Source organism: Fusarium graminearum, chromosome 2 (genome assembly GCF_000240135.3).
Source record: "Fusarium graminearum PH-1 chromosome 2, whole genome shotgun sequence".
Lineage (NCBI taxonomy): Eukaryota > Fungi > Ascomycota > Sordariomycetes > Hypocreales > Nectriaceae > Fusarium > Fusarium graminearum.
In genome coordinates this window covers 7,085,877-7,103,353 of record NC_026475.1, presented here as the reverse complement: position 1 = coordinate 7,103,353, position 17,477 = coordinate 7,085,877, and the positions used below count along the sequence as shown (strand labels likewise).

The following is a 17,477-nucleotide window of genomic DNA, read 5'->3' as shown; positions in this document are numbered from 1 at the left end:
CGGTATCCGTTTTCTCTTTTCCAATGTCCGGAATAGGATCAAATATGATGTTTTCGTAACTATTAAAATGCGAAAATTACCCAAAGGATATATCATCAATCTCAGCACATAACTACCTTTTTTGCACACACACAACAACCATCTCATCTCATCATCCACTAAAAACAAAATGTCAGGCCTAAAAGTCCTTGTTTCAGGCGCTTCTATAGCGGGCCCAGCGACAGCCTACTGGCTCGCTAAAGCAGGCGCCCATGTCACAGTTGTAGAGCGCTTCGCAGCCCTACGTACAGGCGGCCAAGCTGTCGACATTCGCACTGCCGGTGTTTCGGTCATGCGCCGAATGCCTGGACTCGAAGCGGCCATCAGATCAAAGTCAACTCAGGAAGAAGGCATCAGCTTTGTCAACCAAGATGGCAAGCCTTTCGGTGTCGTCAGGCCTTCAGGGAACCCAGACCAGCAATCCCTCGTCTCCGAGTACGAGATCTTACGTGGTGATCTGTCAAAGATTCTCTTTGATGTCACCAACGATAACAAAAACATCGACTATATCTTTAACGAGCAGATCGCATCCATCAGTCAAAGTGAGAAAGATGACGGTCCCGTTACTGTCACTTTTGCCAATGGCACAGCACCCTCAAAATACGACTTGGTAGTTGCTGGCGATGGGGCAACGTCTAGAACTCGTGTTTTAGGCTTTGGTGGTCATGTTCGGGACCCCATCGTCTCAACCAACTGCTGGGCGGCCTACTTCTCGACATCTAAAGATCTTCTCAATGGCGACAAAATTGGAAAAGGATACAGCGCTGTTGGAGGGCGTAACCTAAGTATCGGTTCAGATCCCGCAGGATTTAGTCGAGTTTTACTCATGTGCCTGAACCAAACTCCGGAGGAGATGAAATCCTTTCGAGATGCTTTAGCGCAAGGGGAGACTGCAACCAAAAAGTACATCGCTCAGCACTACCAAGGTGTCGGATGGAAAACAGACGAAGCCATGCCAGAAATGATGGACTCGACAGACTTCTACGCGAGCGAGACCGTTCAAGTCAAGACGCCTACTTTACACCGCGGTCGTTTCGTTCTGGTGGGCGACGCAGGCTACGCATCTGGTCTCACAGGCTCTGGAACAAGTCTCGCTCTTGCAGGCGCTTACATCCTGGCCGGCGAGCTGCAAAAACACGGCAAGGATATTGAAGCAGGTCTCCAAAGCTATGAGCAGCAGATGAGGCCTCTAATCAACAAAATGCAGCCGATTCCACCGTTAGTACCAACCATCATGGCGCCGCAGACGGCTTGGGGTATTTGGCTACGGAATAACATCTTTTGGCTGATTGCGCAATCTGGCCTCATTGGGTTTGCTCAGCGGTTTATTGCAGCTGGATTCGGGGATGCAAAGGAGTTCCCAGTTCCCGAGTATGAGTGGGAGAATTAAGTAAAGGTTTGAAGAATGGACGATTATGACACTGTTTTTGCATTAGGGTCTAGAATTTCATGTATAACCACCAAATGACACTATTCAATAATACGAAATAATTTTATCACAACAAGAACTCACAAAGCACAATGAATTATTAGCAAGACAAGAGAAGGGGTGCTATGAGTTGTAGTCTCGACATGCAAAGCTGAGGGTACAAAGGACTGGGACGCCACATAAAGATCGAGCAATTGTCCCTTACACTGGACATTATTAAAATTCACCAGGAATAATATTTGGACTTCGACATAGGGTCAGATTGTAACATCAATTTTTTTGCATTCTTTAAGTAATCTAAGACGTACTCTTGTTCTTTACTATACAGGACAATGAGATCTATGTTTTCCAAAAGAATGACTGTAGACAAACTAATAGTGGTATTGAAGAGAATGTCGAGGGTCTAATAAAGGCCCAGGCAGAGGTAATTAAAAGGATAAGGAAATCTTGCAGGTGTTGCAGCTCAATGTTGCACAGCTCACTCTTATGTTGAGTCGTCGCTGTCGTCGTCAAAAGAAGGGTCATCGGGAGAGAGAGAACCATCAGCGTTAGCAGTGGCAGCGACAGCGTCAGCAACGGTGGTTGAAGAAGTAGTAGAGGTTGAGTCTGTGGCGGTGGTAGTAGCTGATCCGGTTGGGATACTAGTGGGACCTGTAGTCGCGGTGGCAGTCTTGGCCGATGCAAAGCAAGAGGCCCTCTTGTCGTCACAGTCTGCCTTGTCATTGGACTTGTTGCTAATGCAAACCCAGTGGTCGTATCGGCACTTTCGACGACCCTGCTCTTGTCCCCACCATTGTTTGAGGCTTGTAGGTCGTGGGGGTCGACTCATGGTGCCCGAGGCAGTCTTGCTTCCAGTTGCAGATGGGGGTGGGGGTGGCTTGGAGGAGGTTGCAGAGCCGCCAGAGGGGGAAGCAGAGGCAGCGGATTTGATACATGTTGCGTAGTCGGAGGCGCATGGCGACTGGTCGCTCGATTTGGAGATCAAGCAGGCGTTGTAGGCGCTGATGCACTTGTTCTGGGAAGAGTCTCGGAAGAACCATGTAGGCATGAAGGGCAGATTATACATGGAACCCTTGGAGGGAGCAGCAGTGCTTGAAGTAGCGCTGCCAGATGTGGTGCTGCTGGGTGCGGGCTTTCTGCCATTCTGGGGATGAGCGGCAGCAGAAGCCGCAAGGGCAACGGTGACAATCTGGATGGAGACCTTCATCTTGTTTATATGTCGCAGTGAATTGTATAGTAGATGGCTGATGATGAGACACGATTTGTATGCTGAAGAACTTGTAAGTGTTGATGAGTGAGTGAGACAAAACATGGAAGGGAAGCAAGGGCGCTTATATAGACAGCATGATCAACTTCTCAATTACTTCCATCTAGAGTTTCTGTCTCTTGGCCCAGACTTCGATAATGCTTGACGTAGCGCCGGGTTTCCCACGCTCGGATTCAGGGGATGGTTTGTGGCTTATTGACACCTGCATTCCCGTCGGGAGCCAACGCCACTTGGTGTACAGTCATTGACAGGCCAGGTCAAGCTGTCAGGGCACCAATGTTGCGAAGATAAGGTTTCCCAGACGAATCGAGGCTTCGATCCGTTCCTGAACAAGTGGTGGATGCACACAATTAAACTCTGATGTAAATTCCACAACCGGATTTATTTTCCAGGGACAATCACAGCCTTTCTCTTTCCGGCTTCGTTTTGGCAATCATTGATGCACTGGACCCTAGATGTAATGGACCCCTCATTCCACAGCAGGACGCCAAATTCGGTCTCGATGACACTTTTTACAAGGTCATCGATGATATGTAGAGAGATCTTGTGCCTGACATACAAAGGATTTGCGCTCAACTACATCACCACAGTCCATCAAATCCCCGAATCGTTCAGCGTTCAACTTTGTTGACTTCATATTTTGCCACTTTTTATGTCATGGTTGAACCGCTCTGTTCCTTCTGGGAATCTATGACAAAAACACCCTGCACGAATCCCTCCACGAGCGGATAAACAATTACACAAGGGACGCCACGAAAGGCCCAGACTGTGTACGTTCCGGGCCAGAGCCGGTAATATCGGATATCCAAAATATATTGACTGTGTCTGGACCAGACTAGTCTTTGTGACATTACCAATTCCGTCCTCGCGTTCTTGTCAATTCTGAAAGTGGTTTAGAGCAAGACTCCATCTGTCTTGCTGCAGCATGGGGAGACGTATCCGACATCACCATGGGTCTATCTGACATACTTAATTGTAACTTATTGAACATGTTTGGGTTGTCTTGGCTACAGTCTCATCGAGATCCTAGTCCCTCTGTCCAGCTACATAATCATCAGACCAGAGTCTGTGTCAGTCACCGTGCCTTGTTCATGGCCTCCGGAAGTGTGATCCAAAACGCTGTCCATCATCACTTAACAGACTTGCTAATCTATACAAGGAGTCTTGATGCTATGCAAGTCTGGCGGTTATACCAAGCTAACAAGTATGAATCTTGAATACGCTACACCACTACCGTGACTCAGTACGTTCAGATCAGAACGTTGTCAAGCGGCACATGGCTCATGGAAGCAGCAATTCTTATTGACAAAATAGTATACATCCATCACATAGATCAGTTGGGAAAGTACAAAGTATCAGATCATTCCTGCTCTGGACGCATTCTCTTGGAGTGCATGAATTCGTAATCCGGCATGGCATCTCGTACCCATTTCTCAAGCTTTTTCGCCACTTCCTCTCCGAACTCCTTTGTCCACTTGACAACTTCCTTATCAATGTCAACCTCTCCCGCGATCTTGCTGCGATCGATCGCGGTGCTGGCATTAATAGAACTAAGCATCCTCTGCTCGATTGTGGTCAATTTGTTCACCTTTTGCTCTGGAGCCTTCTCCCAGGACCGAACGACCTTGCTGTCGTCAAGGCCTGCCAGCTTGGCGTACTTTGACACCAGCTGAGGGCTCGTCATGATGTCATCGGCATCGAGAACGATGGGCCAGACGCTGTCACTAGCGAAGTGCTCGGCGAAGAACTCGTACAGGGTACGGTGCCATCGCATGGTGAGCTCTGCAGCACACGGCTCTTGCTTGGGGCGATGAATGCCGTGGAAATCCATCTCGACTAGGCATGTGCGGTACAGAGAGGAGATCACAAGGGCGGGATGGCGAATGAGGAACGTCGGGTTCCAAGTCTTGAGAAACTCATCTGGGAACACGGTGAGGTTGAGCGGCGACCGAGTCGGCTCTTGAATTCCCTCGACAGTTATGGGAGTTGCCTCAGTGATAGTACGAGCCTCCTTGGAGCCATAGAGGAAGTGGTTCTCGGCACGTGGATGGGTCAGCAAGATCGAGTGTTCTTTCACGAAGACCTTCTGGCCTTCTTGCTCAGCAGCATCAAGGTATTCAAGAAACCTCTGCGAGCATTTCTGAATTGTGCTATTGACGGCAGCGTTTTCCTCTGCCGTCCAGGTCTCCATGGGCTTTTTCTCAAGGAGGAAGTGCTGTTCGATTGCGGGCAGATAGAAGTATCCTCCATAGTGAGCAGGGCGGACACCTTGTTCGTCAAGGTTGAGCATCTTGACTAGAAGGTTGGAGGCAGTGCGAGGGCTTGTCAAGAGCCAGTAGCGGCCACATTGACGAGCTTGAGCACCTTGAGCCATTGTGGAAATATGACTTGCAAGCTTTGTATTGCTTATAAGGAAGAGTGGTATGAGGAGAGCCTTTGGTTGATAGTCTTTTGCTCAGACCCACGAAATACTGATGTGATGATAGAATGAAGACGGTTGTTAATAGTTCAGACTCTGGCTGCGACTTCTTATTAATAAAAGTGCAACAACAACACCGTGCGCTGCGCTACGCTACATCAGAAGTTTCTTGGCTCTGGAATAATGGAGCTCCGTGCTTCGGTTGTCGGTCAACTTTATTGTCCGGACTATCGCCCCGGCCCCTCGCCATGCAATGATGTATGCATGAAGACGGTGAGTTTCAAGGTATTACGACTGATCACACTGTAACTCATGCATGTGTGCCTCTAACGGACATAACAATTGTCCGGTCTACGATGTGACATTTGCTGTGCTGTGAGCATATCTGCAGCGGAATGTCGCACTCGCCTAAACGTTTTTGTATCTTGACTGAGTTATGAGAATCACTCGGCTAACTATCGATCGAAGGTTATCTACACTGTCTATCCATCAAAGTTTGTTGAAAAATCGGGTCATAAGGTAAGAAACGTTGGCGTTGCGTGACATTGTTACGTCGTACAACCATGCAGGTACTAATCGTAGTTTATCTGTTTGTGCAGTGATCGGCAGATATAACCTACTGCCTTGCCAAATATGACTCCACTTGAAGAGTAGTATTTGAGTCAGGTGCGATAACTCGTGTCGCGAAAAGAGCGACTGCCGATCAATATGTCCCATGCATATATCCACAAAGAGCCGCCCGACTACCGATTTCCCTGATCTCGGCTTTTTGAAAACACCGATCAGCCGATGATTCATCGTGCATTATCATTTGCAGAGGAAGTATCTCTACATACCATGTAACTGCGTCGGAGCGGAAGTTGGTCCATCTGTGATGCCGCTTACAAAGTATGGCCAGGGAGACAACAGGCATTAATATTGACGCATGATAGATGAAGTGGCGAGAATTTTACGTACAATGAACAGGGCTACATTTGGTTCCAGATGCACATCGACAGGTTCCAGTTGCGCATGACAGACTTGACAGTTGTCAAAGGCTATAGCTTTGTCACATTAAAGACTTCAGAGCTTCGGCATTTATATGAGAATTCGAGAATTCTGACCAGTGGAGTATACATATAGAGAAATGAATTAAGTTAAGCACAAGCTTGATGTACGTACCATAACTAGATATTGGCCAGATCTGCGTCTACTGAAACTTGTGTCTGGTCTGAGTTACCGAAACATGAAAAGCAAAACTCTCACTGAGAAATAAACATCAGCACAACCACTAGTTCATCTGCTTCAACTGCATACATGTGCCTCAGGCCAGTATATTAGACTGTTGCTGTGTGTTGCAGGATACACCTATTCCTAGACAGAGGTGTCGTAGGGCAGTAACGCCGAGACAGCCAATCAGACTATTCCTACTGTCAGTTCGTCCAACAGGCCTATATAGGAATAAGAAATACTCATACTCCCTAGGGATATTTGGTCTATGTTGTTAGGACGATGGGTCGAGTTGAAACAAGAACAGGATTGGTTCATTTCACTATAATTGTTGAGATTGAAACCTTGGCCTTGCCGTAATAGTATCTAAGCGTGCTCTCTTGCATGTACCTAGATAGTTTACGGCGCAGTTGTGGATTGGCGGATTGGTTTCATCTTTAATCTCACGTCAGCCTTGTGCCTTGGCCACGTGCTTTATCCTTAACGTATTCCATATATTTGAGCATTTTTCGCAGTGACGATTTATATTTTCTGTTTCTTTCACTTAATTTTGACGTACGACCGTTGTCTTGAGATACTGTCCAATATCACCAAGACAATGCATGACTATATCATAGTTGGGGGCGGCCTTTCAGGTTGCGTTCTCGCCAGCCGCATCCGAGAGTACGATGAGCGCTCCACGATTCTTCTCATAGAGGCTGGAAAGGATACTCGTGGGCGCCCAGACGTGCAAAACATGCAGGTCTTGAATTTGGGTGGTGACTTAGACTGGCAGTACGAGTCAGAGCCTGTTGCTGGTCTTGCTGGTCGACGAGTTACCCTTAACGCTGGAAAAGGCCTTGGTGGCGGCTCAGCAATCAATTCAGGTAAGCGCAGATATATCCCACTATGATGATCTCAGTCAATCAAGGCCTAGTGCTAACGAATCTTAGGTGGATGGACTCGCGGTGCTTCAGTTGACTACGACGAATGGGCCTCTCTTGTTGGTGACGATCGATACAGTTACAATGGTCAACTTCCCTGGTTCAAGAAATCCGAGCGGTGGTTTGACAACAATGACCCTGCCCAGCACGGTCAAGATGGACCAATGCGCATCACCTGTGCAAAGGCTTCAAACCGCAGGTTCCCTCTTGCTGAGCAGGCTGCTGCTGGCTGGGAAGATCTCGGCATCTATACGCTTCCCAATGGCGATCAGAATGCTGGGGATAACCTCGGTCGTGCCTATATCTGCGAGGCCAGAAGTGATGGCAAACGTGAATGGTCCGCGGAGCAATACTCTCTGGAGGGTGTCGATGTCCGTCTTGAGACATCTGTTCAAAGAATTGTCCTGCAAAATTGCGATGGAAAGCTCAAAGCGACGGGTGTCAAGTTGGCAGATGGTAGCATTGCTTCTGGCAATAATGTTATACTGTCTGCCGGAGCACTCCGTTCACCTCAGCTCCTCCAACTCTCGGGCATAGGCTCAAGCTCTCACCTTCAAGAGGTTGGAATCGAGCCATTGGTCGACCTACCAGAAGTTGGTGAAAACCTAGCTGACCATATGATCTTCTTTCAGCACTGGCGGCTACGCGATCCCTCTGCGGGATACACGTTGGGGTCAGACAATCTTCTCTTTCAACAACCACAATATTCCCAAGGAGTGCCGGTCGATTGGATCGTCAACACCAGTGTTGCAAGTGATGGACTTGCTAAAGCTATTGCAGTCGATGAGAGTGTTCAGCCTGAAACGTCCAAGCATTCTCTTCTCGCCAAGAAAAGAACGTTCCTAGAGAACATTTTGATGTATGCAAAGGTTCCTTTCCCTGGGGTTCCTGTCGATGCAGAACACATCACGACAGCGGTGGTGACCTTCTTACCAACGTCCAGAGGCTCTGTGGCATTGAAGTCGGGAAATCCTGACGATCATCCAAAAGGTAAGAGAAACACCTTGCGTACCTTCAACTTGCTAACGCATAACAGTCAACCCCAACTACTTGGCCACCGAAGTGGACAGGCACGTCTTTCGCGAAGGACTACGCCAGCTAACAAGGTTTATGCTCGAGTCTAAGTTCAGCGTGAACATTGCTGGCGAATCAGTACCTGAAGGTCTTCCTGCTGAGCCTCTTGGTCTGGATGACAACGATGAGAAGCTAGACCAGAGACTAGCAATGACGAGCGGGACATCATGGCATCCAACTGGGACTTGCTCTATGGGAAAGGTAGTAGACACGGAGTTTCGTGTTAGAGGAATTGAAGGCCTTCGAGTTGTTGACGCGTCGGTCATTCCTGTGCCGATCAGTGCACACATTCAAGCACCTCTTTACGCGCTTTCAGAACAGGCAGCGGCCATCATCACGGGCAACGCTTAGTTTGATGGCAATAATATGACGACATCAGATACTATAGATAGACGATATGAACCGCGATTAAAGGTGCGTATGCACACGAAATTACCACCTATTTTATACAATTATTCAGCCACCAAGACTAATTGAGGTGACGAGCTGGGACTTTTTAACCGAGTCTTCAGATACGTTGCACGGTAGAAAATCAGAACATATACGCGACATGACTACCCACGCGCGACGCCCAGACGCGTATCTGAATCATGTCATTACTTGACCATATCAAACATTTTATATCTTCTTCATAATCGAGCATCAAGCTCAATATACAATGAAAACGTGTTTTAAATCAAAAATTCCACCTCCTACGACCCCGAAGGGTAATAGAGAGTGGAGCGATACCGCGATGTGCAATGCAGATGCTCCACGCTGAACTCCCATATTCTTGATCATGGGCAAAGTTCCAGGCAAGGTAAGTATGAAGAGAAAAGGAAAAGAGAAACAGAAGGACGAGGGAAACTCGAGAATTTATAGGAGATGCCAATCAGCCATCGTCATCATCATTGCTTATCGATATCGTATTCGAGACATGCTAGATGGGTCTCATTTCCCGTGTGGATCGCCAATATTGCTGTGACTAATGGTGCTCGTACTTTGTTTCACTCTTTATTGGTAGAGCATTCCTTTCTCTTATGCTTTTGATGGGTCTGTCAACAGGGAGCTACTATGTATGGCCCTCTGTGGTATCTGGTGTTGCACAGTCTACCAGCGTACTCCTCAACATTTATCCGCTACTCAACTCACAACAGTTACAGCGATATGTTCACCAACGCGTACATGTATCCAAGCATCACAATTAATCGTTCATTTTAAATAGAATATTAACTATAGAAATTAAAAAGAATTAATACATAGCTGTAAGACAAGCTCGATGAGGAACACATCAAGCAACAAGTTGGTACTTACTGTCACTCTCCTACCCTGTATCCTGTAACAAAACGTTCCAACTCCATTTCCACAGGGGTCATTTGCGGCTGGATTTAGCGAGGACAAGGCAAGGGATGGAAACAGAGAGGCTGGAAGCAAGCAACCCGCGTATTCGGACAAAGAGCATTCCTGGGATCGCGATTCAATCCAGGTGAGACTAGCTGTTTTCCACCGTACTGCTCTCTTCTTTAACAGACATTCCCAACGCGTCACATTACGCGTGACGCGCTGCAAGAACATTTTCTAGTGACAGTTGGCTGCTTCACTGTCTCATTACAATCAATTTCTCTTCACGGGGCACACTATCCCTCTCTTCCTGTACTGGAATGGACCCTACTGGGCTGTAGCTATGTGTCACAGCAGTGAGCTTGTTACTAGCCTTTCAGGGAGTTAGCCAGTGACCCTTGTTCTTTCCGTATTTTGTTCATTTGCAACATCTGTTTACAGAGGAGATGCTTTTACAACCAAGCCAGTTGGCATTTGACTTCTGACAGTCATCATCAAGCACTAAACCATGCAGAATGGACCAGCACAAATTAGGCATGAGACAGTATAATGTATCCTTGTAATGATAAGCACGGAGGGCTGAGAAGATGAGGAGAGGGAATATCATTGCCTAAACTTCCCTGTAGGGCTGTGAGTTTTTTTCTTTTTCTTTTTAGTGCTTACTGAAATCTTGTGACACACTGAATCCTACAACTACCCCGGGCCTCAAGCTGTCGCTTCATTCATTTGTTCTCATAGTTTTCACAGTATATAGCAATACAATTATCCTTTGCGAGCTTTTACACTGATAAACTCATAGTAAAACTATAAGTTGTTGCTTTCGAGTCTCGAGACGTTTGACGGCTTGGAAAACTCATCAGCCCTACGATCCTTCTATGCATGGATTAGTGGGCGGGTGGTGTGGTATCGACACACATGAAACCCTGTCTGAAGGCTGTGCCGCAGAATCTCCAGATCCTTTTACTACGCAATGAAGCTATTTGGGATGAAGGCCGGCGCCTATCGAATTTTGGCCCCCACGGTGATACTGGCTGCATATTGTGTGCGAATATGGCAGCTGAGAAGAATAAATACCTAGTGGTTGAGCCCACTCTTCATTCCTTCATAGCGACACAAGATACTATGCTGTGAAATCTCCTACCATGACAGACAAATTTGCTCCAAGCAGCCAGACTCGCTACGAGCCTGTTAATCCAGACGAAAATGTTCCACACCCCTCATCACAGCCGACATTGGCAGGACAAGGCAAAGGAAATGTCGCTTTGTTTTCCACCGAAAGTCTAGAGGGGCAGGGAACAAAAGTGAAGCCAGAAGGTTGGCGTTTAAAGACGATCCTCAAGAAATGGCGCATACAAATCCTCGACGTTTCGGCACGCAAGAAAAGGAAACGCCAGGTACCTATCGTCAAAGATCGTCTTACAGCTATACTGGCTGCTCTGGTACATCTGCCAGCCATTTCCGGTATTATTGTCTTGAGCTTTTACATCTTCAAGAATTACTACGTCGGGAAAGAGCTCGAAGGAATACCCAACTACGATGTTGAGAAGAAATTGGGGATTCAGCTTGCAGCCAAGCTCATGGAAATGTTCATTGTACTGTCCCTCAATGCCATAGTGTTTTCCATGATCCGCCACGAATTCACGATTGGACAGTCTGTACCATACGGTGCTTTGGTGGCTGGACAACAAATATCTGAGGTCAGCTTTCTGTGGTCCCAAGAGTTTTTCTCTATCCTTGGAGGAAAGTTCTCCCAGACGTGGAAGAAGATTGGGTTTGTCCTCACTGTCTTTGTCTGTACCATCATGGCGCTAGGAGCCTCGTCTCTCAGCGCTGTTGCGATGATGCCCCAGGAAGGAGATTGGAGAGCCGGAGGAAGCTTCGTGTACTTTAATGGTACTCGGGAGGAAATGTTCCCGGCGGTAGTCACAGAAGCTCACACAATCGGTTCTGCCTGCAACGTCACCGGAAACGAGTTGTGTCCCTCTTGGCAATGGGATGTGATCAATACCCAGCTGATTTCCAAAATCCGCCTATCAGGCGTGCTGAACAACGGGCTATTCATCAGACGACCCCCCAACGAAATCCTAGTCGCTGGGTATTCCTCGACACTGGTGAATCTGGTTGTTGATATCAGAGAGAAGTGGTTCAATCTGAACAGTCCCAACCACACAGTTGCCAGGATGCCGCATCTTGGACCAGCTGAAGCCTGTGTCACAACGTCGCTGCACTGGGAACAGGCTGCGGATGATTCTGCCAAGAGAAAACAAACCCGTTTCAATAACTTTAAAAAGGTTGCGCATAAGCTCAGTGCGCCTGTACCTATTACCAACACCAGGTGTGAGTTGACATCTGTCAAGGATGCCAAAGCAAAGACATTGTTGTTTCCTGATTTCGTCACTTTCCCTCCTACGACCCTGGATGTCAAAAGAGACTTCATCAGCGACTGGTTGTCGGATACTCTCACTGACTTGAAGAAACCTGAAGTGTTTTGGTTCGACTCGGCACCCGTCATTGCAAACACTTCCGTGGGAGTAGTAGTTGCTGTGCCTTCCAACAAGTCAAAAGAAGCAGCTGATGTATATGGTTGCATGGTTGATGCCAGATGGATCACGACAGATTTGAGTGGCGATGCAGTAGCGTTAACAAGCAAGGGATATCCTCCGTTCTCAGGTGCGATTGCCACTTCACTCGGAGGTTCATGGATTGGCAGCCCAGGCTATGGTCAGCGCGTTCATCTGGCACCTAGCTTTGCCAAATACCTCAATCCTCTGGACACGGGGAGCAATCGGACGATTATACATGAGATGCTCCTCAACAGTGGTGTATGGACGCCTAATGGCGAAGGATCAAAGTCTGCGGAGCATTTGGAGGCGATCATTGGAGCATTAGCAGCCAACGGCTTGGCACGTTCGACCCCAAACATCAGTGCCGTTACTACGTTGGCTGATCCCGATGGAGAATGGTGGAAGAGTTTCATGCCCCAGGACAGTAAAGTGTTTGGTCCTGGTGGTAGTCCTTATGCTGTGTCAGACGAGGACAAAAAGCGTTTCTTTGGGACTGAAATGGAGACATGGGTGACTGGATTCGCATTCGCAGACAACAGTTTAACCATGAAAGGAGCCATGGCCGTTTTCTACGTCTATGCACTTTTGATTGTGGTGTACTCTATATGGTCCATCTGGTCCGGGATAACCTCGTCATCATGGGAGTCTGTGCCTGATCTTCTTGCTCTTGCACTTGCGGATCGAGAATCTGGACCCAGCTCTGGAAATCTCAGCGGCGGAAGCTTGGACGTTATGAAGGAAAACTTTTGTGTTTCTGCAGATGGAGGCACCTTGAGACTCCGGTCGAGCAACGGATTGGTGGCACCTGAGAACCGGGTGAAACCCAATGAGGTCTATGACTGATTGAGTTGTTATGCATCAGAGGACAGACAAGAGAGGGGATATGAATGATGTGTGGTGGATGTAACCATAGGGACGAATATTGGTATGCATGAGATGCATCATGATGAGCTATATTATTCTCAATATCAAACATTGTTGATCTGAGCTGTCATCCTGTCAGTTGTAATGATATGATGATACCTAGTGCTATGAATGTTGCATAACCTTATCATGAAAATAGCGTAATGGTATCCGGCGATTCCTATTGGTCATGCTACATCACGCGGGGCCTGGACCGAGACCAAAATATTCTCCCCTAAACATCAAACAACGCGCGGTTCGGTTCAATTCAGAGTCAACAGAGAAAAATTCCACAAACGCTTGACAGGGCCCAACGATGCAATAGATGCAATAGATGCAGTAAATCTTAATGTCGCCATCGAATCATCTTCTTAAAGCCCCCCAAAACACGGAGCATCCAGCTGTGGCCAATGACTAATCCACCAGCGACAAGACATACAAGAATAGCCATCCAAGCAGGACAAGCACGCCGTCTGCTACCTGCAAACCTGAGACCAGATTTACCTCCCAGACCCGTTCTGATCAGACCGAGAATAAATCCCGTACTCTCGGCGTGTGAAATATGCCGGAAGTACAAGGTCAAGGTACGTGAATACACATAGAATCTAGGTCTTCAGAATGAAGCTCACGATTGCCTTTGACTAGTGCTCGGGCGAAAGACCAACGTGTTTTCGCTGCCAGAAACGACACCTTGAGTGTAAATACGTGGCAAAGCCGGGAGAAACGAGATCACAGGCTCTTGGTCGATGTTCAAACAACTGCAAAGACCGCGATCCTACCATCTACGAAGAATTGATGGGCTTGCTAAAAAACTTGCCTGAACGCGATGCTCAAGATCTTTTCAAGAGAATCAGGTCTGGTGCAGATGCTGGGTCAGTCCTTCAGCAGGCTAACGCCGGGGATGTTATGCTTCAGATGGCTGTTGTGCCAGAAACTCGGTATCGATATGAATTTCCCTACAGATCAGATATGCCCAAAGACTTCCATGTCGACAATCCTTACTTGAATTCTCTGATATACCAGACAGCCACTCTTTACTCGTACGAGAACGGTCCAGAGCTCACTTCACCGAGCGGTTTTACCGACCTTGTTTCTGAAGAGCAGAGGAGCATGTACTTGAAGCCTTTCCATGCAGCACAAGTTATCGAACCACTTCTGAATGATGCCAAGATATCCTCTTGGACTAGTGTCAGTAAGGATGATGTACTCATGAGGGATCTACTGCGCGTGATGTTCCGCTGTGAGTACCAATTTACTGCAGCCTTCCAGAAGGATCTCTTCCTTCAAGATCTGGTTGCGGGACGGGAAGACTTTTGCTCGCCCCTTCTCGTCAACGCTGTTCTTGCCTATGCTTGTGTAAGAAGCTTTGAATATCATACTAAGTCTATTAGTTAACAATGTAAACAGGTCTGCTATCCACAAATGTCTAATCGTGTAGAGTATTGGAATCCAAACAATCTGTTATATCGCTTCACTGCTGAGGCTAAGCGCTTATGGGAGCTTGAAGCCAAAGTACCCCGAATCACCACCATACAAGCTGGTATAATTTTTACTGTATTCCACAACCTTTGTGGGGTTGATGAGATTGGAAAACCCTACAGGCTGCAGGCAGTTGCCCTGGCTCATCAACTTCGCATCTTTGATACTGCTGTGGCAGATCGGGGTGAGAGACTCCAAAGGGGCAGAGAGTACACTGCATGGGCTATGTATAACTGGGAGACGTAAGTGCCTCCTCTTGTCCAATTCCTGACCCTCGCTAACGTCTTCAGGCTTTCAGCTTTTTCATTCATGATCGCTCCCGCCATCAAGAAGCCTCCGATCTGGGTCCTACCAGATCCTTCAAAGGATCCATCTTGGTACGGAGAGACGTGGGTGAATTATCCATTAAACCGTGGTCTTTCGCCCTTGAATATGGGTCAAGTCCTCCGAGCAAGGTGCCAATTTCGGATCATCATGAACGAATTCTGCAATACAGCCTACTCGGGAGGATACAAAATAGATCTTGAACTTGCCAATCATTTTCGTGGACGCCTAGAAAGTTGGTATCATGGTCTGCCAGAATCTCTAACACCGAGGAGAATAGTTCTCCCAGGACACCTACAACTTCAGTGAGTCTTACAGCGACTATAACAAGCTGTACTATAACGAGCTAATACAAATTAGTATATACTACCATCACCTACTACTGACCATTTATGAGCCTTTGCTCGATACAGTCAGCACCAGAGAATCTTCCCCTCATCACATGGTCAGCAATGCCAAGAAGAATATGCACACCCTCGTTAGACTCTACTTTCTTCGACACGGCTTTGAAGCCATGGACCTTTTTATTGTTGTACCGCTTGTGATGATTGGCTTTGAGTCCGCGAATCTCATCAACAACGATACTCCGGCAGATGAGATCGAGTCGTTGCGAGCGACACTTATTCTCGTTGCTCAGGGGCTCTACTATCAGCGCCGAAACCATTACCTGGCGCAAGTTCTCTTTCGAGTCATCCGAGGGAAAATGCGTCAACAGGAGATTGGGCTTCTAGAAAGGTCAATGGCACTTAGGCTAGGCGATGTTGATCGCGATTCGGAATTGGCTGTTGCTGTGCGAAGTCAATGGCCGGTCACCACCGTCAAGAAACAAGACGAGATCGAGTCACGTGTGTTGAGTAACATTGTTGAAAGCTTTGGCGACATGAGCGTTGAAGGGGAGAAATAAGTGAAAGGCAGGGAATTGGAAGGATAATACGGGATAATGATAAACGATACGTGTTTTTGGAAGTGTAGTCGGGAATGAGAAAGGATACAATACGGCGAGGGCGACGGTGACAAAGAGCGAATATCGATAGCTAGAATAAAATAGAGCATACCATGACTGTTGAAGTTATCCTGATCTTGTTGATAACATACGATCGGCTACACTGAGGCTCTTGGATGGTGATGATATGGGGAAGTGGCGGCATCAAGACCACAACATCCTGGCCCTGAAATGCATTTAACAGGAAAGATTCATCTTGTAGATCACCCGAATTGATGACTACTTCGGAAGGGAACTTGCTCGCAGCTCCAAGACGTTGAACAGCGGTGATGCTGTGGATTCCCCGAGCAAGAAGAGCTTTGACTGTGGGAGCACGGAAAATTGGATCTTGATGAAGGCTGTTAGCGTGTACTTGCTACACCCTGTTGATTAAGCGAGCGGTGTTGTAGCGCATTAACTTGATTTAACAAAGGGCATGCCCCGCATCAACCGTGTGCTCATGCGGGGGTGATTACAACTCAGTCCGTTAAGTCCGAACTCATGATATAAAGAGCAGCCTGAGAATAGATAACTTTTATATCTCAGACACCTTGTTTTCATCCATACACATACACCATTAGGCCTTGAAATCATGTCACCTACCGATGTCTTCAGCTCAGGCTCGACTGCCTTGATCACGGGAGCCGGATCAGGAATTGGACTTGCCATTGCCAAGACATGCCGAAGCAAGGGCATGCGTGTTCTTCTTGTCGATAATGATGAGGAAGCTCTTGAGAACTTGAACAAGCAGCATTTTGTAGATGACTCCGATGTAGTCACTTCAAAAGTCGACGTATCATCTGGTTCGGATTGGCAATCGCTCAAGAAGCTCGCGCTGGACAAGTTTGGTACCATCCAGCTTTTGGTCTTGAACGCAGGCCGAGGTCTCAAGGGTACTTGGGGAGATGATGACTACTTTCGAGATGTGAGCGAACCATAAGACGAGTTACAGAGCTGATGCTAATAATACAAGACCCTCGAAACCAACCTTTTCGGCGTTATCCACGGCATAAACACCTTCCTCCCTGTCGTTCAAGAGGCTGCCAAGTCAAAGCCTACAAGTATCGTTATCACAGGCAGCAAGCAGGGCATCACAAACCCTCCTGGAAATGCAGCATACAACGCTTCCAAGGCTGCAGTCAAGACCCTGGCTGAGCACTTGAGCTATGATTTGAAGAACGAAAGCACAACTGTGCACCTGCTCGTCCCCGGTTGGACCTTTACTGGACTGGTAAGCAAGATAAATAAAGACTCTGTACCCCATGAACATGACCACTCACACTACCACAGGCTGGCGCAAAGATTTTCAAGGAGAAGCCAGATGGGCCTTGGACACCCGAGCAAGTCGCCGAGTATCTCTATGAGAGGATGGGCAAGAACGAGTTTTATATCATTTGTCCTGATAACGACGTGACTGAAGAGATGGATAAGAAGCGTATGACATGGGCTGCAGGCGACGTAGTACACCGACGACCACCTCTGTCACGATGGCGCGACGAGTGGAAACAGGAGGCAGAAGAGACCATGGCAAAGATGGAAATTTAA

General features: G+C 47.5%; 8 protein-coding genes across 8 annotated transcripts; 5 read left to right on the top strand and 3 right to left on the bottom strand.

The window, feature by feature from the left end:
- Positions 1-169: 169 nt before the first annotated feature.
- On the top strand, positions 170-1,429 carry FGSG_03370 (uncharacterized protein; the record flags this gene model as incomplete). Its single annotated transcript, XM_011324057.1, has 1 exon — positions 170-1,429. One exon carries the CDS (start codon positions 170-172, stop codon positions 1,427-1,429), a length of 1,260 nt encoding a protein of 419 aa, XP_011322359.1.
- A 332-nt stretch (positions 1,430-1,761) lies between these two features.
- FGSG_03371 (uncharacterized protein) lies at positions 1,762-2,743 on the bottom strand. The gene has a single exon (XM_011324056.1). The coding sequence runs from the start codon at positions 2,673-2,675 to the stop codon at positions 1,953-1,955; it is 723 nt and encodes a 240-aa protein (XP_011322358.1). The 5' UTR covers positions 2,676-2,743; the 3' UTR covers positions 1,762-1,952.
- Positions 2,744-3,905: 1,162 nt separating this feature from the next.
- FGSG_03372 (uncharacterized protein) lies at positions 3,906-5,109 on the bottom strand (the record flags this gene model as incomplete). Its single annotated transcript, XM_011324055.1, has 1 exon — positions 3,906-5,109. The coding sequence occupies one exon, from the start codon at positions 5,107-5,109 to the stop codon at positions 4,096-4,098; it is 1,014 nt and encodes a 337-aa protein (XP_011322357.1). The 3' UTR covers positions 3,906-4,095.
- A 534-nt stretch (positions 5,110-5,643) lies between these two features.
- On the bottom strand, positions 5,644-5,952 carry FGSG_12449 (uncharacterized protein; the record flags this gene model as incomplete). The annotated part of the gene is made up of 1 exon (XM_011324054.1): positions 5,644-5,952. The coding sequence occupies one exon, from the start codon at positions 5,950-5,952 to the stop codon at positions 5,644-5,646; it is 309 nt and encodes a 102-aa protein (XP_011322356.1).
- Positions 5,953-6,961: 1,009 nt separating this feature from the next.
- FGSG_03373 (uncharacterized protein) lies at positions 6,962-8,711 on the top strand (the record flags this gene model as incomplete). The annotated part of the gene is made up of 3 exons (XM_011324053.1): positions 6,962-7,229; positions 7,296-8,276; positions 8,323-8,711. 3 exons carry the CDS (start codon positions 6,962-6,964, stop codon positions 8,709-8,711), a joined length of 1,638 nt encoding a protein of 545 aa, XP_011322355.1.
- A 2,591-nt stretch (positions 8,712-11,302) lies between these two features.
- Positions 11,303-13,087, top strand: FGSG_12448 (uncharacterized protein; the record flags this gene model as incomplete). Its single annotated transcript, XM_011324052.1, has 1 exon — positions 11,303-13,087. The coding sequence occupies one exon, from the start codon at positions 11,303-11,305 to the stop codon at positions 13,085-13,087; it is 1,785 nt and encodes a 594-aa protein (XP_011322354.1).
- Positions 13,088-13,942: 855 nt separating this feature from the next.
- FGSG_12447 (uncharacterized protein) lies at positions 13,943-15,854 on the top strand (the record flags this gene model as incomplete). The annotated part of the gene is made up of 4 exons (XM_011324051.1): positions 13,943-14,503; positions 14,555-14,868; positions 15,183-15,255; positions 15,348-15,854. The coding sequence occupies 4 exons, from the start codon at positions 13,943-13,945 to the stop codon at positions 15,852-15,854; spliced, it is 1,455 nt and encodes a 484-aa protein (XP_011322353.1).
- Positions 15,855-16,524: 670 nt separating this feature from the next.
- FGSG_03375 (uncharacterized protein) lies at positions 16,525-17,477 on the top strand (the record flags this gene model as incomplete). The annotated part of the gene is made up of 3 exons (XM_011324050.1): positions 16,525-16,857; positions 16,906-17,163; positions 17,223-17,477. The coding sequence occupies 3 exons, from the start codon at positions 16,525-16,527 to the stop codon at positions 17,475-17,477; spliced, it is 846 nt and encodes a 281-aa protein (XP_011322352.1).

Bases quoted from the DNA above. Each gene is read 5' to 3' on its own strand.
- FGSG_03371 (XM_011324056.1), bottom strand. From the start codon at position 2,675: ATGAAGGTCTCCATCCAGATTGTCACCGTTGCCCTTGCGGCTTCTGCT.